Source organism: Suricata suricatta, chromosome 11 (assembly GCF_006229205.1).
Source record: "Suricata suricatta isolate VVHF042 chromosome 11, meerkat_22Aug2017_6uvM2_HiC, whole genome shotgun sequence".
Taxonomy (NCBI): domain Eukaryota; kingdom Metazoa; phylum Chordata; class Mammalia; order Carnivora; family Herpestidae; genus Suricata; species Suricata suricatta.
In genome coordinates this window covers 100,299,074-100,324,169 of record NC_043710.1, presented here as the reverse complement: position 1 = coordinate 100,324,169, position 25,096 = coordinate 100,299,074, and the positions used below count along the sequence as shown (strand labels likewise).

The 25,096-nt window shown below is 38.6% G+C and overlaps 1 protein-coding gene across 1 annotated transcript in view; it reads right to left on the bottom strand.

The window, feature by feature from the left end:
* The window catches only part of DDX10 (DEAD-box helicase 10), a 282,694-nt gene that overhangs the window by 24,540 nt on the left and 233,058 nt on the right, over window positions 1-25,096 (bottom strand). Inside the window, exon 17 of the mRNA XM_029914966.1 lies at window positions 12,908-13,047. Coding sequence (XP_029770826.1) covers window positions 12,908-13,047 — 140 coding nt within the window. The remainder of the gene's footprint in view (window positions 1-12,907; window positions 13,048-25,096) is intronic.

Below are 25,096 nucleotides of genomic sequence, written 5' to 3'. Positions count from 1 at the left end.
GATTTTTCAGCAGAAATTCTGCTAAGGTAAGGAAGTGGCAGGAAATATTCATGCTTTTGAAAGGAAAAAATTTCCAACTAAGAAATTCTCTACTCAGCAGAGTTATCATTCAGAATTAAAGGGGAGATAAAGAGTTTTCTAGATAAACAAAAACTAAAAGTTCATCACCACCAAACTGGACCTACAAGAAATATTAAAGGGACTTCTTTAGGCTGAAAAGAAATGACATTAATTAATAAGAAAATATATGAAAGTAAAAATCTCACTGGAAAAGGTAAATACATAGAAAAGATAGTGGATCAATCATTTATAAAGGAGAAAGATGAAAAGATAAGAGTGGTAAAAGTAACAAAAATTATAATAATTAGTTAAGAGATGCATAAAATAAAAAGATGTAAAATGTGATATCAAAATATAAAATGCAGAGTGCCTGAGTGGCTCAGTCAGTTTAGCACCCAACTCTAGATTTCGGCTCAGGTGATGGTGTCATGGTTGGGGAGTTCAAGCCCCGCATGGGCTCTGTGCTGGCAGTGTGGAGCCTGCTTGGGATTCCTACACACACACACACACACACACACACACACACACACACACACACACTTCAGGCAAAGAAAAAAGATACCATATGTTTGCACTCATACATCTAGCAGGAGAAACCTAATAGGGGACCATGGGAAGGGGAAAGGGGAGTGAAGAGTTGGGGAGAGGGAGTGAGGCAAATCAAGAAAGACTTTTGAATGCTGAGAACAAACTGAGGGCTGAGGAGGGAGGGGGGAGGGGAAGGGGGTGGATGTCAAGGAAGGGGGCACTTGCGGGGAAGAGCACTCAGTGTTATATGAAAATCAACTTGGTAATAAACTATTTAAATTTAAAAAAATTTAAAAAAACAGAAACAAGAAGAAGACCCATTTATATGATACCTAAAATTTTGATAACCACAGAAGTAAGGAGCATGCAGACTGAAAGTGAAGGGACAGAGAAAGACACTCCAGGAAAATGGAAATGAAAGCTGGTATAGTTAACCTCCCACCAAAAAAACAGACTTTAAAACAAACACTGTAATAAAAGACAAAGATTCACATAATGATAAAGGGGTCAGTCCATCAAGAATATATAACATTTATAAATATGTATGCACACAACATATGAGCACCAATATATATAAAACAAGTATTAACGGACCTAAAGGGAGAAAATGATAACAATACAATAATAGGAACAGGACTATGACACCTCACTTACTTCAATGGTTAGATCATCCAGACAGAAAATCAATTCAGAAACAGTAGTCTTAAATGATACATTAAACTACATGAGTTTAATAAATATATACAGAACAAAGCAGCAGAATACACATTCTCCTCAAGTAGAGAGGGACCAGTCTTTAGAAGCACTCATATGTTAGACTATGAACAAGTCTCAATAAATTCAAAATTTTAAATCATCAAGGATCTTTTACAATGTTTAAAGAAAATGAGCAAAACCACAAAAACATAGAGGTTAAACAATATGTACTAAACATCCAATGAGTCACTGAAAAAATAAAAGGAGAAATAAAAAAATTACCTAAAGACAAATGTAAACAAAAATATAATATACCAAAATCTATGGGATGTAGCATAAGTAGTATTGACAGGGAAGTTCACAGCTATACAGGTCTACCTCAAGAAACAAGAAAAAAATAATCTAATATCACACCTAAAGCAACTAGAAAAAGAACAACAAATAAAGCTTACAATTAGTAGAAGGAAAGAAATAAAGATCAGAGCAGAAATGAATGAAATAGAGACTAAAAAAACAACAGAAAAGATCAATGAAACTAAAAGCTGGTTCTTTGAAAAGATCAACAAAATTGATAAAACGTTAGCCAGCCTCATCAAGAAAACAAGAAAGAGGTTTCAAAAATAAAATTGGAATGAAAGAGAAGTTAACAACTCATACAAGAGAAATACAAAGGACCATAAGAAACTAATCATATGCCAACAAGTTAGACAATCTAGAAGTAATGGATAGAGTCCTAGAAACACACAATCTTCAAGGGATTAATCATGAAGATATAGAAAATCTGAATTGATTGATTTCTAGTAAGGAAAACCTTAGTAACCAAAACCTTCCAACAAACAAAAGCCCAGGACCAGATGGTTTCATTGGTGAATTCTGCGAAACATTTAAAGATTTAATGCCCACCCTTTTCAAATTCTTCCAAAGAACTAAAGAGGAGAGAATGTTCCCGAACTTATTTTATAAGGCCAACATTACCCTGATACCAAAACCAATGACACCACAAAAAAAAAAAAAAAAAAAAAAAAAAAAAAAAAAAAAAAAAAAAAAAAAAAAAAAAAAGAAAGAAAAGAAAAGAAAAATAACAGGCCAAAATTCTTGAATGTAGATGCAAAAATCCCCAACAAAATTTAGCAAGCCAAATTCAGCAATACATTAAAAGGATCACACACCATGATCAAGTGAGATTTATTCTTGTGATGCAAGATTGATTCAACATCTGCAGCTCTACTCTATCAACATGACACAGTACTTTAAAGAAATGAAAAATAAGAATCATATGAACATTGCAATTGATGCATATAAAGGATTTAACAAAAGTTAACATCCATTTATGATAAAAACTCTCATTCAAGTGGGTATAAAGAGAATGTACCTCGACATAATAAAAGGCATATTGACAAACCTACAGCTCGCATCATTCTCAATAGTGAAAAGCCAAAAGCTATTCTTCTAAGATCAAGAACAAGACAATGCCCACGCTTACCACTTAAAAAAAAATTTTTTTTAATGTTTATTTATTTCTGAGAGACAGAGAAAGACAGAGCATGAGGAGGGTAGGGTAGAGAGAGAGGGGGACAAATAATCTGAAGCAGGTTCCAGGCTCTGAGCTGTCAGCACAGAGCCCAACGCAGGGCTCGAACTCAGGAACCATGAGATCATGACCTGAGCTGAAGTTGGTCATTTAACTGATTGAGTCCCCCAGGTTCCCCTTACCACTTTTATTCAATATAGCCCTTCTAATGCTATACGCAAGAGCAATTAGGCAAGACAAAGATATAAAAGTCAGAAGTAATAAGAACCAAAAAGGAAAATGAAAAACTGTCACTATTTGTAGATGACATAATACTAAAGAAAATCCTAAGGGATTTTCATCAAGAAGCTGTTAGAACTAATAAATACATTCAGTAAAGTTGTAGAATGCAACTTTAGAAATCTGTGATGTTTCTACACACTAATGATAAACTGCTAGAAAGAGAAATTAAGAAAGCAACTTCATCTACAATTGCATCAAAAAGAATAAAATATGTAGAAAAAAAATTTAACCTCAGAGGTGAAAGGCCTGAATACTATAAACTGTAAGACACCGATTAAAGAATATGAAGAAGACACAAATAAATGGAAAGATATCCCATGCTCACGGATGGAAGAATTAGTATTGTTAAAATGTCCATGTAACCAAGCAATCTGTAGATTCAATGTAATTCCTATCAAAATTCTGATGGCATTTTTTTCACAGAACTAGAACAAATAATTCTAAAATCTGTATGAAGTCATAAAAGATGCCGAATAGCCAAAGCAATCTTGAGAAAGAAGAACGTACCTGGAAGTATCATGCTCCGTAATTTAAATTATACTAAAAGCTACAGTAATGAAAACAATATCATACTAAGACAAAAACAGACATGTGGGCCAGTGGCATGGAACTAAGACCTCCCCAAATAAACCCACATATAAACAATTAATTTGGGACAAGAGAGCCAAGATCATGCAATGGAGAACGGACAGTCTCTCCAATAAATGGTGCTGGAAAAACTTGTCAGCCACAAGGAAAAGAATAAAACTAGACTGCTGTGTTACACTATACACAAAATTAACTCAAAATGGATTAAATATGTGAATAGAAGACTTGAAACCATCAAATTCCTATAGAAAAACTTATTCAGTAAGCTCTTTGACATCAATCTCAATGATGTGCTTGTAGATCTGACTCTGAAGGCAACTGAAAAAAAGCAAACATAAACAAACGGGACTACATTAAACTAAAAAGATTCTACACAGCAAGGAAAACCATCAACAAAATGAAAAGGCAACCTATTGAATGGGAAAAGATAACACCAGTAAGGGGTTAACATCCAAAATGAAGAACATCTGGGGCGCCTGGGTGGCTCAGTCGGTTAAGCCTCTGACTTCAGCTCAGGTCAGATCTCACGTTCGTGGGTTCGAGCCCCGCGTCAGGCTCTGTGCTGACAGCTAGCTCAGAGCCTGGAGCCTGCTTCCGGTTCTGTGTCTCCTCCTCTCTCTGCCCCTCCCCCTTTCATGCTCTGTCTTTCTCTGTGTATCAAAAATAAATAAAACATTAAAAAAATAAAAAAAAAACAAAAAACAAAATGAAGAACATCTGCAACTTGACATTAAAAAAAATCTTAACAACCTTCAAAGAAAATAGCTGAAAGACACATGAAAATATGTGCAACATCAGTAATCGTTGCAGTTCAAACTACAATGAGATACTACCTCACACCTGTAAAAATGGCTATTATCAAAAGGACAAGATAGCAAGTACTGGCGAGAATATGGAGAAAAGGGAACACTTGTGCACAGATGGTAGGAAGGTACTGGTGCAGCCACTATGGAAAACAGTACACAGATTGCTCAAAAATAAAGAACAGATCTACCACATGATCCAGCTTTTCTACTTCTGGGGATTTATCGAAAGAAAACATAAGAACCAATTTGAAAAGGTATGTGCACTGCTATAGGTTCACTGCAGCATTATTTACAGTAAGAGACAAAAAAACCTAAATCTCCATCAACAGATAAATGGATAAAGAAGACGTAGAAATCTGAAGCAAACAAACAAAAGAATACCACAATAAGCTCAGAGATACAGAGAACAGACTGAAGATTACCAGAGGAGAAAGGAGTTCAGGGGTAGGTGAAATGTGTAAAGGGGGTCAATTGATGTTGATAGATGGTAACTAGACTTTTGGTGTAATTATTTTGTATCCCATATAATTGTTAAGTAATAATGTCGTACACATAACAGTAATATCATGTTATACACCAATTTTACCGCAATTGAGAAAATACTTATAATGGCAAAAACAGAAGTAAACAAAACCAAACAACAAAAACAAAAAAAACCTAAGCATGGGTACAACCTAAACTTCTAAATGGGGAGTGGATAAAGAAATTAAGTTGTATAAATAATGGAATGCTATATAGTCATTAGTTATGAATCCATTCTACAAGAACTCAGGTGAAATGAAGAAAAGCTTCACCCTAAGATATGACCTTCTCAACAGTCTCTCCAGTGAAAACGAAGCTGCAGTGCACCAGACTCTGGGCAGCAGCTAAGAGAGCCGGACTAAGTGCTCAGGACCCTGGCTGCATGGCTCTCCTGGCTTCTCTGCATCCGAGCCATCCACCCACCTTCTTAGAGATCGTAACACGTCCGAAACATGACAAAGTCCCAACTTTCAGTGAGTCAGTTATTCAGTAGCTGGCTAAATGGCAGAAAAACAGAAAGAACAGAGCAAAAACTGGGACTGTAAGGTCAAGCTTGGAGCCTCCTAAACCTCAAATTTCCCCAAAACATCTTCTCCACCGTAACCCCCACCCCAGAAGGTAACACCTTCCTTCCTCAATGAGTAGCACCCTCTCCCCTATAAGTTCCAAGGTAAATAATACTGCATACCTCCACACCCAACCTAATAATCTGCCTTTTAAGTTTCTCCATTCATGCTATACACCACCCAGGATATTCTGTTTTGTTTTGTTTTGCTTTGCTTTGCTTTGTTTTTAGGACAAGGTCAAAAAGGAGAAAGATAAAATGAACACAATTTAAAGAAAGTAAAATTAAATTAAATTAACTTCTTGTCAACCACAATTCCTGTTGAGTTCTGGTCAAAGCCCAAAGAAATTCAATAGGAACTTTGTACTTCACAAATAGAAAGAGAGAATGGAAAGCTGCTAGGCATATTACTATCAGGGATAAATCTCCTGAAGTTAAAAAGAGTGAAAGAAAAGAATGGCAGGCACACAATAAAGTCAATATGTCATTAAGCTGAGCTGACTTCTTTCCCCATCTGCTACCCACAACTGGATCTACCAACAAACAGGGATTCAAGTAAATGGAAACTGCAGTCAATAGTATTTTCTTTTCATAATCACCTAGAGTCTGAGGAAAAAGTTTTTTTTAAAAAGAATCCTCCCCTAGATTCAACACCAACAATTCTACTAAAATTCATATAAAGTATGTAATGTGCCATACCAAGTCCCAACCAAAAACAGGTAAAAAGAAATGAAGATGCTTTCCAGGCACTTTCCTTGCCCAGAAATTCATCTCTGAGTCACACACATTTCTGTTGCAGGTGGAAAGTGTTACAAAGCTGGCTGTTAAGTCTTATAAGAGAAGTTGCAAAGCAAGATTTACTGAAGAAATATCACAGAACAACATGAGGAACCATGTGGTTTCCATGCGGGACAGAACTCTTAAAGACACGCAAGCTCACTCAGTAACAGCAAACTAACATGGACACAGTTTAAAACTTTTTTTAAATATTTATTTTTGAGAAGGAGAGACAGAGCACTAGTGGAGGAGGGTGAGAGAGAGAGAGAGACATAGAATCCGAAGCAGGTGCCAGGCTCTGAGCTGTCAGCACAGAAACTCACCAGGGGCCCAAACCCACAAACTATGAGATCATGACCAGAGCTGAAATCAGTCACTTAACCAACGGAGGCACCCCGGCGCCCCAACACGGAACACAGTTTAAAACTAAAAGAAAACCCCAAACCAATGAAAAAAACAGATAAAAATCCTTGGTCAATCTTTTGGTGCAGAGCTGTGTCGCACAGCCGAAAAGAACAGCTCCTGAGAGTGGATGCAGTTTACTCTCCGTAGGACAAGGCATCAGTCCATACAGAAGTTATGATGTTTAAATTATGCCAATAGTCTCAGTACAAATTATAGATGTAATGGGTCTTATGCCACCTAGAAAAATCTACTAAACATTCCACCAGAATAACAATTCCTTATAAAGCAACTTGCCATGGCCAGAGACTATGGTCCATGAAGAAAACACTGAAGTATTAGGCAGTAGAAGTCTAACCACAACCTTTTTCTCTTTCCTTTTTTTGTTTGAAAAAGGTTAAGATTATAAATATTAAAAACTTAATTTGACTGGATAATGAATATCTTGAACACCCCAGCTGCTCCTTTTTTCACCGTGCTCACTACTTTGCAAATTTTCATCATTAGCAATTCACATGAAGATGGCCATAAACCAAACATGATGAATGCTACTAGATCTACAAAAATTAATCTTCTATTACATGCTCAGAATCAAATCTCTCAGCTTGTTAGGTACAGCTAAAAGGAACAATTTTATTGAAAAAAAGAGTTTAAGTGAAATACGGTTAAAGATACTCTCATCTCACTGTTTAGAAGGGCAACCTACCTTCCCCTGCTCAGGTAAGACTTGATGCTGCCTTCGGGTTAGCTTAGACATCACTCCCTTCAGGAAGCTCTGCTAGATTCACCAAGCCCAGCTTGGACACCATTGTCTCTGTGCTCATCCCCGGACCTGCCCTGCCCCCTGCTGACTCCCCCAGGGCACAGATCACAGCATGTGTCCATCATATTTGTTGTGGTTACATGCACAGCGGTCTAACCTCTGCTGAACTAAAACCTGCAACAGCAAGAAAGGGATTTTTTCTTTATGTTTTATCCTCTGTACCTGCGCTCACTATGCCTGGCACATGATAACTTACTAAAAAATTCTTAAGTAGATTGTGATTGAAATAATACAGATGGTTCTTACTCCAGTTCTTGGCAACACATAAAGAAGATGGCCAAATATTTTTACAGTGAAAGCAGTAGAAATATACTGTATATATAGCCTATTGGGGTGATAAATAAAAAGTCACTTAGTGACACAAAGACAAGTGTAACACATGAGGTCTTTCTTCCTTTGAAATCTTTATCTTTCTTCCTCTGTATCAAAACTTACTAGAGGCAAGAACACAATTCTGTGCAGCTTCTAGCAGACCAATGCATTCTACAATGTCACAAAGCCCCTGCAGCAAAGGGCTAGCGAGGTCCATCAAAGTGTTCTATTTTAGCAACAACACGACAACACAACAAATGCTAACATGTTGCAATAACTCTACCTATGCGAATTCGACCTTTAGGAGGAACCAGAAGGAAAGCTACAGGTAAAAACAGCCTGGGCCAATGCACAAGAAGGAAAGAGGAGGAAAGAAACCACACGGCATCAAAACAAGCTCCCCCTTCTCTGTTTTCAAAAGTAGCACAAGGAAGCTTAGAGCCTCTGGTGGAGTTCTGGCGTCTGTCTGTACTATAGGGTACAGTACTGTTCCTCCAATTTCACAGCTCTCTTTCTGAGGATAAATGAGCTACTAATGAGAGCATTCTTAAAGCTCCTTCAAAGGAATTCAAGGTCACATTATCTTCATTGTCCATGGGATCATATTTATTAAGAGGTCTCTTTTTGTCACTCTAACTTAAAGGAGCCAAATCTTGCACTTCAGAATGCCTCAGGAATCAGTGGCAGAGCTGACAGTTGTGATTATTCTACAGAGGGTTAGGGAGGGCTTACATTCTGCACCGTGCGCTGCGCTGAGGAAGATGGAGATACACTGTTTAAAATCCTATCACGCCTCCCTGAGGAAGAATTACTGACCCCAGATTCAGTCATTCTCTACCACATCGGGCTCTCCTTTGCCTACTCCCTACTAAGTGTCTTTCCATGTAGAGAGACAAAAGTGTTACTCATGCTGAATATTTATGAGTGTCACTGAAGTAAAGGAAAAAGAAATTACCCAGAGGAAACTTTCAAAGAAGCTAGCTCATGCTACTTCTTTTGAGACTAACAGCCATTTTCTAATTGGTGCTATCTGGTCCCATAAAAGTAAATTCGTATTGGAAAATGCGAAGTTAATAACCAAGGAATAACCTACTGGGACAGAGAAGATGACCAAGAAGCTGAAACACTCACTGTTCCTGCAATTACTGAGCTGAGGGTCGGAACAGCACAGCAAATAAAACCTGTGAACATGCCAGGAGAGCCCTCTAAAGCTGACATCACAATATCCTAGCATCTATTCTTGTTTATGAGAGGTAAAAGGAAACAGACGCAGCCGAACTGGAGCAAGACAGTAAAAGTGCATTAGTGCTATTATTATAAATAGCAGTAGAAACAGCAATTACTACTGTCAAAACCATAGTGTATATGGATTTACTTGTGAATACATACTTGGTTTTAGTTTACACTATCTTTATTCATTTTCACTGAGGTCATTTTAACAGAGAAGGGAAAAGGGAGAAAAACAGAAACATAGGCATTTCGTGCATAGGCTACTACTTCTAACTACACCACATCTTGCTTTTGTTCCAGAATGGCAAATAGGTTTTTCCTTGGGTAGGAATCCCAACGGACTGATACAGGCCACACTGAGAAGGACTGCTTGGACTTTATGGAAAGGAATACAGACAAAGTATATCCTGGATGAGGTCTGGAGAGTTCAACCACCAGAAATATGGACCTGCTATCCTGGGTCTAGTCCAGTGGGAGATGTTGCTCCTTGAGGGATATGGGGCAAGGCATGAAGATATTGCTGGTTGTCCTGGGGAGTGAAGCACTGGAGCAGCACTGGCGGCAGCGGCCAGGGATGATGCTCAACAGTTCACCATCACTCCCAACCCACCAGATCAGAGAACTATCTGGGCTAGAAAGTCAGTAGTGTTGAAGTCAGGAAACCATGATTTAGAAAAACCTATCCAACAGTTAGTTCATGGATCAAGTCTTTACCCAAATGACATAAAACTGGACTTCAGACAGTGTTCCTGAGCTGAAGGAATTCTATGTACGTTCACTGGAGAATTAGAAATACGGAGTCGGAGTCGATGTGATTTACACAGGTTACACTGATCTGCCCCTAACTTAGTATTGTGATTACAAATTACTTTATCCCTTGAAGCTTTGGTTTCTTCATCCATAAGAAGAGGGGGTTAGATTAGATAATCACTGTTATCATAAACAAAAACAAAACTGCTGGGAAGTTCCTTACATGTGCCAGAGGGAATGAGCTCTCGTTGATGACACTCTTCAACAAAAGACAATTTTTCTTCAGTTTAGGACAAAGTTGCCAATTCCTTCAAGGCCTGTTAATGCAGACTTACTAGCTGTGGCTGAAATTAAAACTATTTTAATTTTCATGGAATGCTTAATTATTTTCCATTTGAACATTTTTCTGTAAGTCAAGATGCTTTGGCATCTCAAGGTATTCTGACCTTCTCGTCCCTCACTATTACACTATCTGAATTTGGCTTCTGTTCTCCAACCATCTATTCTATCATCTCCTATACCATTTAAGCTATTAGGGCCAATCTTATAGCTGTTTATAATTATACTTCTCTTTTTTTATTCTATAAATCTTTATCAATCAATTAATCAATTCAAATACATCAGGCCTTTTCTGTGCCTATGATAGTAACACTGGACACAGGAGTAGAGGTGAAAGCTGGATGTGTTGGTACAAAGGACAGTTTCCAGCTTTGAACCATTTACAGACTAATTAAGAGGATGAAACACATGAAGCTATTAGGGAACAAGTCATATTAATGAGGTAGTAGCAGGGAAATGTCACTATGAGGGTAAGAAATGCCACAAGAATGAAATGAAATGTCTACTGCACACAGATTAAGGATGACCCAGAAGCTATCATAAAAAATGTTAGGAAAAAGTCCTTATAAATCAGATGCAGAAGGAATGCTGACATCTGGCGAATGACTTCAAAGGTTAGTTCTGCGTTTAAAAGTATGTTAGATAGATATGCAAAATATGGGTAAATAACAAACTTTAAGAACCAATGAATGTTCTTTCCAGAAAGTAAAATTATGCAGAAACATTTGGAAGTATTAAAAAAGAGACAACAGGCCCAAAATGAAGTCACTTGTGCCAAGCCCCATATTAGCAAACCAAAATACCTAACCTAGTTGATACTTCAGCCTCTTTCAGGAATGTGACCTATAGCCAGTCAATCTGGAATCACCGGGTCAGCCCTAGTGAGGCCATCTGCCCAACAGACCATTTCCATTCCAACGGGTAGGTGATCTTGTCTGAAACAATCCACTATTTGATTAAAAAAATTTTTTTTTCCTTTTCCTACTCTCCTCTACCTATACCTTTCATTTTTTACAGCTTTTCAGAGGATCTCTACATCTGCTAAATAGATGCTGATTCATGAATTGTTGAGTAAACTCATTAAAATCTTTAAATTTTACTCAATTGAATTATCTGTCTTAAAAGAAATTAATCATGCAAAGCCATACATGTTGACTTAGATCACATCTATCGAAATGGAGATCCCACAAATCAACTCTGAAGAAGGGACATTTATTTTATAACATAAAGGGTAACACACTTAACCATACTGATAGTTCATCAGATCTTTTTTTCCCCCATAATATTTTATTGTCAAATTGTTTTCCATACAACACCCAGTGCTCTTCCCCTTAAGTGCCCTCCACCATCACCACCACCTCTTTTCCCCCCTCCCCCTTCCCCTTCAACCTTCAGTTCATTCTCAGCATTCAATAGTCTCTCAAGTTTTGCATCCCTCTCTCTCCCCAACTCTCTCTCCCTCCTCTGCTCCCCATGGTTCTCCATCAAGATCTTAACATCTGCACCAAGGAACTTTCTGAGGCAAAGTGTGCACATTCACCCTCAAAGGTCAATTTCAGGACTATACCCTGAAATGAAGTTATTTAAGCCTTCTGGCACAGATTTATATAGTTTTCTAAATCCTAATGAAATTATTTTCACCTTTGGTGCCTCTTGTGGTATTGAAGCTGTTATGTCCATTACCTAGTCTGCTATTATGTCCACTAGAAATACTAGGAAGCTACTATGTCCAGTACCCAGCTGTCCCATAGCTAATGTCGCAAGTTTCTGGTATCACTTGGGAAGGCTGCATTTTAGATGTCATTTCAGTATTATAAGAATAATTCTATCTTTAAATGAACACAAGATCAAAATGAAGATTAACTCTGAAATGACCCCCTGTCAGCAGTGTCTTAGAGGATAATCTTTTTTTTTCGAGATTTTTTCATAATAGTCTTACTCAAAACCATATTCTAGCTCTTTGTGGCCTCTCCCTCCAACTCCAAAGTCCCCAGCAGGTGACTGGAAGCTCCTTCAAGCTTCCTCTTTCCTTCACTCTGTCATGATTTCATCCATTGTTAGTATCTCCCTTCTGCCTAAGGAGGTTCATTGGCTTAGAATGTCCATGAAGTTCAGTGCCCTCAACTTTTAAATCAATACAATCTCAATTTAATCTAACACACAGTACTAGAATGAAAACAAATGCTGAGCAAATCAAACTATGATTCAATTTATCACATTCCATCTGTTTTTGGCATGGTCACAAATAAGTCCACGTTGCAAATGAACAGATTTTAAATTGAGAGAATTTATCAATCAATGTTTACATATATGTTTTCCATTATTTTATGTGTTACTTAATTTTATATCAAAGAATACACAAGTATAATTGCTCTTTTTCAAAATTCAGAAAGAATTTTTAACACTCTCAACAGAGTCCTTTGATAGTGAATCAAAATAAAATTTTGCCTCTGTTTGCATTAAATATACCCTAGTGCATCCAGTACTTAAGCATATAGGATCCAGAAGGAGAGAGACAAGAATAGAGAAAGAAAAAAACAATTCTTACTAAAACACTCTACAACTAACAGTGATTAAAGAACTAATAAGAGAGCTCCTAAAATAATGAAAAGACCACATGATGTTGGTCTCTACACAACCTTTGGGTTCAAAGGAGAAGACCCACATATTTAGTGCTACCAAAATTAACAACATACCTAATTTTATTCTCCGTGTCTTCACTATCTGATTCTTCAGAGCCTCTGGACTTATCTGGATCTGGAAGCGTGCTTGGATCAAACCCACCATCATCATCGTCATCGCTCCAATCCAGAAAGGCTTCCTCTTCATCTCTGGCCTGAAAAACCACAAGGGAAATTATAGTTTAAGAAAACAGCTGATGAAAAATCAAGTCTTATTTCTAGACCCAAATACATACTTCTCTAATTAAGAACCTCAAATTGGAAGCCTTCTATTCTGGTGAAAGCCTCTGTGTGACTTTCAGAATGATAATCATTTGCAAAGAGAAAGAAAACCCATGTTGTTTCAAAATTATAACAAAAATATGTTCAGAAAGTAAATCACCATTAAGTCCCTTAAAACAGCATAGGAAAAACTGTCAATTTTATTACTTCCACATAATTTAACTGTCAAAGAAATAAAATATAAAATAAAGCTGTTTTAGTGTTCCTGTCCACACACATGTAAATTTCAAACCTCCCAAAAATATTATGTGAAAATATAAAGGCGCGAAGAGAGGATACAGAAACTCCTTTGTTGTCTGATGACTTTATGACCACAGTAACCTAAGTGTTAAAATTAACAATCAGATCTATATAAGCTCATTAATAATGAGTGTTCTAAATTCAAGTATAAGTATGAAGACACTAGAAACAATGGAAAAAGAGACAGGAAATGCAGTAATACATGGAAGAGGTTGGGAATAATTCCATTCCATGCAAGCAGGTACGTAGGTGGACTTTTTTTTTTTTCGGTTTTATTTGATAGTGGATTATTTTTGTCAAAAAACAAAGTAATGTAATGTTAAAATAAACTTACTACACGTTTATGTAATGACCGCTGTTTATAGAACATTTATTTCTGGCACATTGTGCTTCTTGTCTACTAGGTTACAAAACCAAACAAGCATTGCCACATGCATTTAACAGATTATAAGCAAGTCTAAAAAAAAATTCTGGATGCGATTCTCTCCGTTACCATCTTTATAATTCTTCTTCATACCATATGAGACAAACGCCAATGATTCTGTTTTCAAATGTTTAATGTTCTTTCCCAGAAAGTGAATAATAACTCAGAATAGCACAGCAAGTGAGGGTGCAGGCCACCACAGAGGGGCCCCGCACACTTTCTGAACATCTCTCCCACAATAACCTCTAAACAACATGAAAGGAGGAAGAAGAAAAGAAAAGAAGGATTAGTCACCACTGCAAAAGGGCCCTACTGCTCTCCTGGTAAAGCTCCCTGCTGACAATAACAGGTCTGAAAAAAATACATCAAAGCAGGGATGGCCGATGTCAGAAGCAGGAAGCAGCACCATCCACATGGTCTACTTGAAAGTAATCAAGGATATCAACAAAAACTGAATGTCATCATATGCTCACAAACACTAATCTCCTGGGCTACAAGATCTTTCCAATTTTCCAGTCTGATGCTCTCAAAGGAATCTGAAGACAGAGCAGACTCTAAACAACTCTCAAGTTTTTTGGCCTTAGGACACCTTTACACTTAATAAGTATGAAGGACTCCAAAGACCTTCTGTGAATATGGATTATATCTACTGACATTTACTGTATTAGAAATGAAAACAAAGATTTAAAAAAATTAATTTACAAGTAACAACAAAACTCATTACATATTAACATAAATGGCATATTTTGTGAAAAATAGTAATTTCCCACAATAAAAGAACATTGTTTTATATTTTTGCAAGTGTCTTTAATAAACAGTTTAAAAGAAGACAGGTGGATGCCCAATGTACTTCTGCCTTCACAATGTGTTGCTCTGGGTCAAGTATATGAAGAAAATCTAATCTCTCTGAGATAGATGTTAGGAAAGGGAGGAGTCATTTAATAGACTTTCCTGGTAACTGTACTTACTTTTCTTTGATAACACAACCAACCCTGTTAAGTAGTTTGTTAGTTCATTTGTTCTTTACTCCCTCCCTCCCTCCCTTTCTGGGGAGAGAGAGAGAGAGGGAGAGAGAGAGGGCGCGTGGGCACAAGCACTTGAGCAGGAAAGAGGGGCAGAGGGAGAGGAAGATGGGAAGGGCGCGGCAGGCAGAGAGAGAGAATTTGAATCCTAAGCAGGCTCCATACTGAGCATGAAGCCTGAGGCAAGGTTTGATTCCACAACCCCAGGATTATGACCTGAGCTGAAATCAAGAGAATGCTCAAGCAACTGAGTCACCCAGCCACTCCAGTTCATAACAAGTAGTTGCAATGCAGACTCTGAAGCCCTTCTGTACTGTTACATTAAAATTCACTGGTCTACTTTTCACTTTGAACATATCCTTTACCACTCGATGATTTCATAACATCATGCATCAGCTATTTGGAAAATAATGGTTCACTGAAGTATGCAGAACTTCCTTATGGGGATCTTCAAATGTTGACACATTACACAATATTTTTTAAAATCACATTTGTTAATATCACCATTAATATCCTAAGAAGTGCCTTTCAAAGTATGGGGAAGCTCTTGGTGGATATAAACTTTCCAAAATTCTAATTTTTTCCTTAAAAACTCATATTTTATGATTAACAGCAAATATTTTTGGTTTTTCCCTTGAAATTTAAGCAACAAGTATTATTTTCCTCTAGTTGCTTTCAAACATTTCTCTTTATCATAGAGGAGTTTTACTATATTAGGTCTGTGGCTAGGTTTTCTTTGTGTTCAGCTTTCTTCGGGCTTTGCAAGCTTCTTGGATCTATCATTTCATGTTTTTCTCTAAATTTGGAGAGATTTTGGCCATTATTTCTTCAAATATTTGTATGCCTCTTTGTCATTTCTCCTTCCATGATTCCAAGGATATGTATATTGGCCTACTTTACAGTTCTCTGAGCTGTTGTTCACTTTCCCCCAATCTTATCCCTCTGTGTTTGTTTTTTTTAAGATTTTATTTTTAAGTAATCTCCATCCAATGTGGGGCTCGAACCCACAATCTGGTGATCAAGAGTCACACACTCCACCAACTGAGCCAAGTGCCTCTCTTCCTGTTCTTTGGACAGGGTCATTTCTACTGTGTCTTCAGGTTTGTTATTCCCTTCTTCAGATATTTCCAAACTATTTTTGAGCCCATCTAGCAATTTTTTTCTAAAGTAATTGTGCTTTTCAGCTCTAGGACTTCAAGTCTGCTTGTTTTGTTTTAAACATAGTTTCCATTGCTCTGAGATCATCTCTCTGCTTATTCATTCATACATTTTCATTAATTTTCTAAACATACTTCCTTTAACTCCTTTAAACATAGTTAAAATAGCTGCTTTGACATCTTTGCTTAATTCAAATAATAGTTTCTTTGAACACCTTTCTCTTCAGTATGGATCAGTCATGTTTTCCTGCCTTATTACATCTCTATTATTTTTGTAGAAAAACAGACATTGCTGATATGGAAACTGAATTCTGTCCCATTCTTCTGAGGACTACTGGATTTGTATTCTATTAGGCAGTTATCTTACTGGGATTCAAACTGCAAACTCTCTCTAACCCAGGGTGCTCAGCTGCCTATATCTCTGCTCTGTCCCTGTGACTTCCAAATGCTGCTTTTTTAGCCTGGCTTCCTATGGGTCTCCCCTGAGCCTACAAAATGTGATATTCAGCCAATGATTTAAGCAGAGTTAGGCTCACCCTCTCTATGGATTCCTTGTATTTGGGAATTACTCTAATTTCCACCTGCTCTGTGGGCTTTGAGACCTATGCTCTGACACTTCAAACAGAATATTTCATTTAACTGCATTTTAACACCTCGTACCATTCAATATGCTCCTTTAGCATTTATTATAAATCACGTGGCCATAAAATATCTGTAACAGGAGAAATAAATTAGACAGTGAGACTTAGTACAAATATCTCATTCAATACTCCAGTGTACATATTTAACTATTTGAAGGAAAATACTCAGAATGATGAAAGTGTGTGTTAATATAACTCCTCTAATTAACAACATTTGGGTTTTGCTGCTTCCTGATCCATAAGATGGTCACACTGTCGGTGCCTACACCATACCGTCTGCACGGCACTAACACCTGAAGTCATGACAGTGACAAATGAATTTACATTTGCAATCACTCCTTCAGAAAGACAATTTCAACCTACTAGAAGTGTAAGGATGATGGGAAAAAAGGCATTTTTATAATGATCCTTCTGGTTTAGTTCATTCTTTGTATGGTCAGAAATATAGAACTACAAAATATATCTGTAAGATGAAAAATATAATGTGCCTTTGATGCCTTTAATTTATTAAAAAAATAAAAACACTATCATTTACAATAAATACAAAGCATAAGTAAAAGTCACTAGGAGTAGTGCCATAATGAAAACATTCTGGAGAAAAGTACTGTCTTTCTCATAAGGTCTAGTTTAGAAGTATGCTCCTTCTAGCTACAGAAGGTAGCAAAAAAAAAAAAAAAAGATGTTGTAGCTGCTTTTGTCTTTCTTTGTGATTCCACAAATCATTTAAAAGAATATTTATTAAAAACGCACTATATTCATTTTTATCTCCTTTCTCACCTTCATGAGCACATAAATACTCTGATGTACCTATCATCTATCTCCCAAATGACTGTGACAACTCTGTGTGTTAGGACACCATGGCTAGAAACTTATAGGAAAAGGGAACTATTTAAGCATTTTGGCAGGAAAGTAATTAAATTTTTTCCTTAGAGATGCCGTACCTTGACAGGAATGGGAAGGGTGCTTGGAGGGTATAATATCTGAAGGTAGGATATTGGTTTAAAAACTATAATAATCCAAGTGGAATGAGGGATTCAAAGAAGGAAGGAGCCACGGAAATAGAGGTGGGGACAGGTCTGGGAGATTGTAAGGAGGGAAAACCAACCAGGTTCTGTGGACTACACGGGTATATAATATACTCCTGGGAGTCAATATGCAGAGAAGCATAACGGTACGTGTCAAATGTGACTTAAGAAGGCGACCTGGTAAATACTGTGAAGAAGCCTTACAAAAACACCTTCATTCAAGTCTCCATGACGAGGTTCTGGAGATGCAGACTGAATGAGACAAAGGCCCTACTTTGACCATAAAATGAACTGTTCTAGGATAGTTACCCATGGAGAAGCATTAGCATGAAAGCCAGGGAATAGCCCACCAATAGTGAAATGACTCCACTGGCGCTGCTACATGCCTAATACCTTCCAGAATCAAGTTTTCAAGTTATGGATCCTCTAACATGTAGCTGATTGATCACGGATCCTGTCAACATGCTTCTTTTGAGGTACCTTCCGGTTGAAAGATATAAGCACTCCTGCACCTCAGTAACTAATCACTCTCTCACCTCCTCCCCTCAACCTCAGCTCAAAACAAAACCAGAACCCCAAGTGTCACACCTGCACTCCTCTCTGCTCTCTTCCGGCCCTGACAAATAAGGCCTCACACACATAGAGATCAGGGTCACCTCTATGAACTAGCTGGCTATTCCTGAAATACAATTTCAGAACCTCTGAGGAAAATATTTCACCTAAAGTAAGAATGGCTTTTCCTAAAATAGCTCCTTGGAAGACTCAATTTTAAGTAGGACAGAAGAAAATATCTGACGAAGAAATGTAACCCAACTGACTTCTATTTTGTTTTTGGTTTTGAGGAGGGCAAGGAACACAGATGTGAAGCATAGCCCTCTAACAAACTCACAAAGGGCTCTGACGTACTTCATCTCACTGTGATTTGCAAGCCCTATGAAGTAAGAAGATAACTATTGTTCTCATTTTCAAATCGAAACAACTGCAATTCAGAGGACAAAATAACTGAACCAAAGTCACATGAACCCGGACGTACACTAGGTCTTCTTCTGTATCACTCTGAACCTCAATTTTTCCCCATAAAAATCTCTGGATTTGCTGCTGGCAATTTCTTCAGAAGCGAGCATGTTTTATAAGCTTCCTAACATGGAGTGCTGCTTCCTCTGCAGCCTGCACGTACCCACCTCCACTCTGAATGCCCTGGTCTCCCAGGCACATCTCCAGGGTCTCCTGCATGCAATTCCACACAAGCTTCCTCAGGAGACTTCCTGGAACCTTCTTCCCCTCTCTCTGACCACATCAATTCTCCAAGCTGTAATTAGAATGCTGCTGTTTTTTCAAAAGTTCCAAATCTGGTTGTGGCTACTGCCTGCTTCCAACCTTGAAAAGACACTGCTTCTTTCAGGTCCTAGCCCAAGTCAAGCCCTTTCTCACCTCAATGTCCTCCCACCGGGTATTTTTCCAAGGAATCCTCTTCCACTTCCTCCTGCCTGGTGTATGGTGGTTTTTGACACCAAACATGGTATCTTTTCAACACCAATTTTCCACCGCAATGAGTGTCCTGGCAATTCAATTCTGACACTACACAGAGTTAGCAGAGACCCCACAGGTAAAGGGCTCAGTCCCACAAGACTGCCAACATATCAGATGCTAGCTGTGTTTGGGCCCCCCAATAACCTGTACTCTCCCTGGCCAACTACCAACTCAGGGATTCTCACATCCCCCTCCTCACAGGTTCGATCATTCTGTAGAATGATTCAGAACTCAGGGAAGTGCCCTGCTTATAACTGCCAGTTATTCTACAGGTTTCAACTCACGAGCCACCAAATGTGAGAGAGGCATAAAGCAAGGTGTGGTTTGAGGAGGGGGAGCTTCTAGGCCCTCTCCAGGTGGGCCACCTTCCTAGCACATTGACATAGTCACCAACACGGAAGTTCCTGCTGTTCAAGAGTTTTTTGTGTCTTGTTTTGTTTTTTTAATGTTTAATTATTTTGAAAGAGAGAGCACAAGCAGAAAAGGGGTGGGGGAGGACAAGCAGGGGAGGGGCAGAGAGAGAGGTGAGAGAGAATCTCAAGCAGGCTCTGTGACAGCAGCACAGAGCCTGAGGAGAAACCCAATCCCAAGAGCCGTGAGATAATGACCTGACCCAAAACCAAGAGTCAGTCACTTACTAATGGCTGAGCCACCAGGGGCGCCATGTTCATGAGTTCTTATAAGTCAATTTCCAGGCCCAACTTCCCATGAAGGTGGGGCGTGGGGGGGGGGGGGGGGCTAACAGTTCCCATCCTCTAATCACGTTCTGTCTTTCTGGTGACCAGTTCCCTTCTGAAGCTATCTAGAAACTCCTCCTTGAGTTATGCCATGAACATAGGCTCAAGTATGCTGGACAGGGACTCCTTATGAGTAATAAAAGACTCCTATCACTCAGGAAATTCCAAGGATTTTAGAAGTTCAGTGTCCTGAACCAAGAACAAAATCAAATAGATTTTTATTATACCACATGTGGTTAACTCCAAGTCATCAAGTCTCATATCAAACATTTCTAAACGTCATCCTTAGTAAAATTTCCTATAAATTTGCCTTCAGTGCTACATCTAGAGTGAATTCGTCATTTAATGTCTGTATTCCTTCCTGTAGGTTCCCTGGGAGTAGAGGCCATATCCTTTTACTGCTGTTGAAATCAATTTCTAGGCCCAAGATGGAGGCACGTCTACCTGGTGTGCCACATGAGCAAATCACAACTCTTGTGTCCCTATAAATGCCCTGTGTGACCACAAAATGCACTGTTAACTCCCAGGGGCCAAGCTGACTCCAGGCCTTCTTACTGGGACAAGATTATGTGGTCCCAATCAATCAGATTTTATTTTTCCTCTTCCTTCTTTATTCTTTATCCTGTAAACACTTCCTGCCTTCCACCCCACTCTGCAGTTCTCCAAAAGGAGACTGTTTACTTCATGAAGTGTTAAACAAAGCTTGTATCACCTAAATTATCTTCTTTGAACGTGTTTAACATTGCTTACTGCTGTGATCAAAAAGCACAGAGTAGGTTCTTAAATATTTCATAAGTAAATACATATTTAATGTGAAAATATTAAAGTGGGATATATTACTATTATTATTAATGAGTATGTACTTATTATAAAGGCTTAATACTAGTTAAGTCAGAAATCTCATCAATTTAGACCTGTTTGATTTTTATTAATAACTGTCAACCACTTATGTCTCAGATTCCTCGAGTATAAAATAGAAGTAGACATAAGGAAGCTGATAATGACTTTAATTGCAGATGCTTGGAAAATATGCAATCAGCATCTTAACAAGAAAAAAATGAGTGGTCATTAAAGAAGAATGAATGTGTGAAAATGCCCATAAATTAACAATAGGGGAGCCTGGGTGGCACAGTCAGTTAAGCATCCAGCTCTTGATTTCGACTCAGGTCATGATCTCACAGGTGGTGAGCTCGAGACCCATGCTGGGGCTTTGGCTGACAGCGTGGAACATACCTAGGATTCTCTTTCCCACTCTCTGCCCCCTCTCCCAGTTGCCCCCATGAGTGTGTGCTCTCTCTCCCTCTCTCAAAATAAACAAATAAACATAAACTTGAAATAACATAGCAAATTATAAATTATGTTTAAAGTGTCCTCTAGAAGATCATACAAGAAAACTTTAGGTAAGAATCCACACACACACTAGGAACCCAAGCTACAGAGCGACAGAAACATCTCCAGGGACCCACAGGGATAACCTGGCAGGCCACAGGTGCATGATTATGAATTGGAAGAGATAAAATGGTGGTGTAGGCATGAAGGGGAGGTATCCCCTTCTGTGGAGAGACAAAAGGAAGAGAAAGAGAGGCTGTGGAAGAATACAACTGTATTTGGACCTAAGAAAAACCAAGGACCGAGGAATGGAAAAATGAGAAAGAACCAATTTCACCAGGATGGCGGGGCTTTCCCTGGACTAGGGTCTGCCACTGTTCCCTGTTCATGCACCTGGGGAGGAGCCAGGCCAGGGCTTGGGAGTGAGCTGAGAGAGCATTCCCCTCCTTTACATGTTGTGGGAAGAAGGTATAGAGAGAGCCTCTCCAAGGACAAAAGACCCTGTAGGTCTTTTGTTGGCTGTCTGGGTGGAGGAGCTCTACTCCTGAACCAGGGCAAGCAGAGGAGGATCACTTAAGACATCAGGGTTTGGGGCGTGAACCCCAGCCAAGCGGCAGGGGAGGTGTGGGAGACTGTGGAGCAGAACAGAACCAGTCCACTCATACCTAGGCTGCACACTGAGGACGGCCTGAACAGACTGGTTTGGGTCACCTGGTCTGGGGAAGAGAGACTGAAGTGTCGCCATTTTTCTCCCCATCACCAACAAGGTGGGGCTTCAGGGAACTGACAGGGTGCGGACAGTGGAGGTGTGACCACCTACAACAAATCCCGCCTCTCTGTGCCTGGTAACTGTATTCACCCAGAGCAAGACTGACACTGATGGAACCAGACGGCCCCTCCTCCAGAACAGTACAACCACTGGTTCTAAGGCACCCAGAGATTTTACATTTTCTGATTTAATTCTTGGACAATTCATACACACACAGACACACACACATTTTTTCTTTGTTTTGTTATTTCAGTTGTTGGTCTGTTTAAAAAGAAAAACCCACTTATTTGTTTTTGAGAGACAGAGAGAGACAGATCATGAGCAGGGGAGGAGCAGAGAGAGAGGGACACACAGAATTAGAAGCAGGCTCCAGGCTCTGAGCTGTCAGCACAGAGCCCGATGTGGGGTTTGAACCCATGAACTGTGAGATCATGACCTGAGCCAAAGTCAGACGCCAAACCAACTGAGCCACCCAGGCACCCCGAGTGTTGGTCTGTTGAAGCAGACATTATAATCTATTCTTTTTATACCTCTTCTGTATCTCCTTCTTTATTTTCCTCTCTCTTTCTCTGGATTAAGCAGTATAGTTTCTCTGATTCTCTGCCTGGTCAATTTTTTTTTTCTTTTCTTTTCTTTTTCCCACCCCTGTCATTTCTTTGTATGAGTAAGGCTTCTTCCACCACCACCCTCTTTTAAATTTTTTCCAGTGTTACTTCAACATACAAATCAAAGCACACCTGGTGGAAGGTCCAAATGACAACTACGAGTAGGGAATAACGCAACCAGAGTCACAACAAAGAGCATGCAACACACTCCTAAAACATCCCCTAAAGGGCCAGACCTGGACAGTGTATGAGCCCTTTTTAATATAGTAGTGTTCACAGGTGCAGGACATATAACAGCTATTAAAACACATAAAGGACAGAAAACTAGCCAAAATGTTGAAACGGAAGAATTCTCCTCAAAAGAAATCCAAGGAAGAAATGACAACTAGAAAAGGGCTCAAAACAGATATAAACAATACACCTGATCAAGAATTTAGAATAAAGTAGACATAAGATTAATTGCTGGGCTTGAAAAAAGCACAAAGACAGCAGAGAATCTATCACTGTAGAGATCAAGGAACTAAGAAATAGTCAAGATGAATTAAGAAATTCTGTAAATGAGGTGTAAAATAAAGTATATATATATATACATATATATGCAGTGCCAGCAAGGATGGAGGAAGAAGAAGAGAATATAAATGAAATAAAAAATAAAATTATTGAAAATGATGAAGCCGAGAAAAAGATAAAAAAAATATTAGACCACAAGGGGGAAAATTAGAAAAGTAAAGGATTCAGTGAAACATAATAATATCCATATGACAGAAACTCCAGAAGAAGAAGAAGAGCGAGAAAGGGGCAGAAGGTTTACTGGAACAAATTATAGTTGAGAACTTCCCTAATCTGGGGAAGGAAACAGACATCCAAATCCAGGAGGCACAGAAAACTCCCTTCAGATTCAATAAGAAACAGGTCTTCACCACACATAACATAGTGAAACTGGCAAAAATACAAAGATAAAGAGAGAAGTCTGAAAGCAGCAAGGGACAAACAGGCCTTAACCTACATAGACACGTAAGGTTAGGAGCAAACCTGTCCATTGAAACTTGTCAGGCCTGAAGGGACTGGCAGGAAATATTCAAAGTGCTTAATAGGAAAAATATGCAGCCAAGAAGCCTTTATCCAGCAAGGCTGTTATTCGGAATAGAAGAAGAAATAAAGCCTTTCCCAGACAAACAAAACCTGAAGGAGTTATGACCACTAAGCCAACCCTGCAAGAGATCCTAAGGGATCTGTGTGTGGAATGCTGCAAAAATTACAAAGGACCAGAGCTGTCACCACAGGCAAGAAACCTGTAAGATAAACACAATGACACTAAATCTATACCTTTCAAAAGTAACTCTGAATGTAAATGGACTCAGCTGGAAGAAACTGGACAACCTGGAAGAAATGGACAAATTCCTAAACACACTCTACCAAAACTTGAAGAGGAAGAAACAGAAAATTTGAACAACCCATAACTGGTGAAGAAACGGAATTAGTTATCAAAAAACTCCCAACAAATAAGAGTCTGGGCCAGATGGCTTCCCAGGGGAATTCTATCAGCCATTTAAAGCAGAGTTAATACCTATCCTCCTCAAGCTGTTCGAAAAAACTCAGACAGAAGGAAAGCTTCCAGACTAATTCTGTGAAACCAGCATTACCTTGATATCCCACCCAGACAGACCCCACACAAAAGGAGAATTACAGGCCAATATTCCTGATGAACATGAATGCAAAAATTCTCAATAAAATACTAGCAAACTGAATTCAACAGTGTATTAAAAGAACTATTCACCATGATCAAGTGGGATTCATTCCTGGGCTGCTGGTTCAATACTTGCAAATTAATCAGTGTAATACATCACATTAATAGAAGAAAGGATAAGAACTATATGATACTGTCAATAGATGCAGAAAAAGCATTTGACAAAATACAGCATTCTTTAATAAAAACCCTCAAGAAAATCAGGATGGAAAGAACATACCTTAATATAATAAAAGTCATATATGAAAAGCCCAGAGCTAATATCATCCTCAATGAGGAAAACTTGAGAGCCCTCCCCCTGAGATCAGGAACACGACAGGGATGTCCACTCTCACCACTGTTGTTTAACACTCTGTTGGAAGTCCCAGCCTCAGCAATCAGACAACAAAATGAAATAAAAGGCATCCAAACTGGCAAACAAGAAGTCAAACTTTTGACTTTTCACAGATGAAACAATACTCTACATGGAAAACCCAAAAGACTGCACCTAAAAGCTGCTAGAACTGATACATGAATTCAGCAAAGTCACAGCATAAAAAACCAAGGTAAAGAAATTTGTTGCATTTCTACACACCAATAATGAAGCAACAGAAAGAGAAATCAAGAAATCATTCCCATTTACAATTGCACCAAGAACAACAAAATACCTAGGAATAAACTGAACTAAAGTTGTTAAAGATCTATATGCTGAAAACT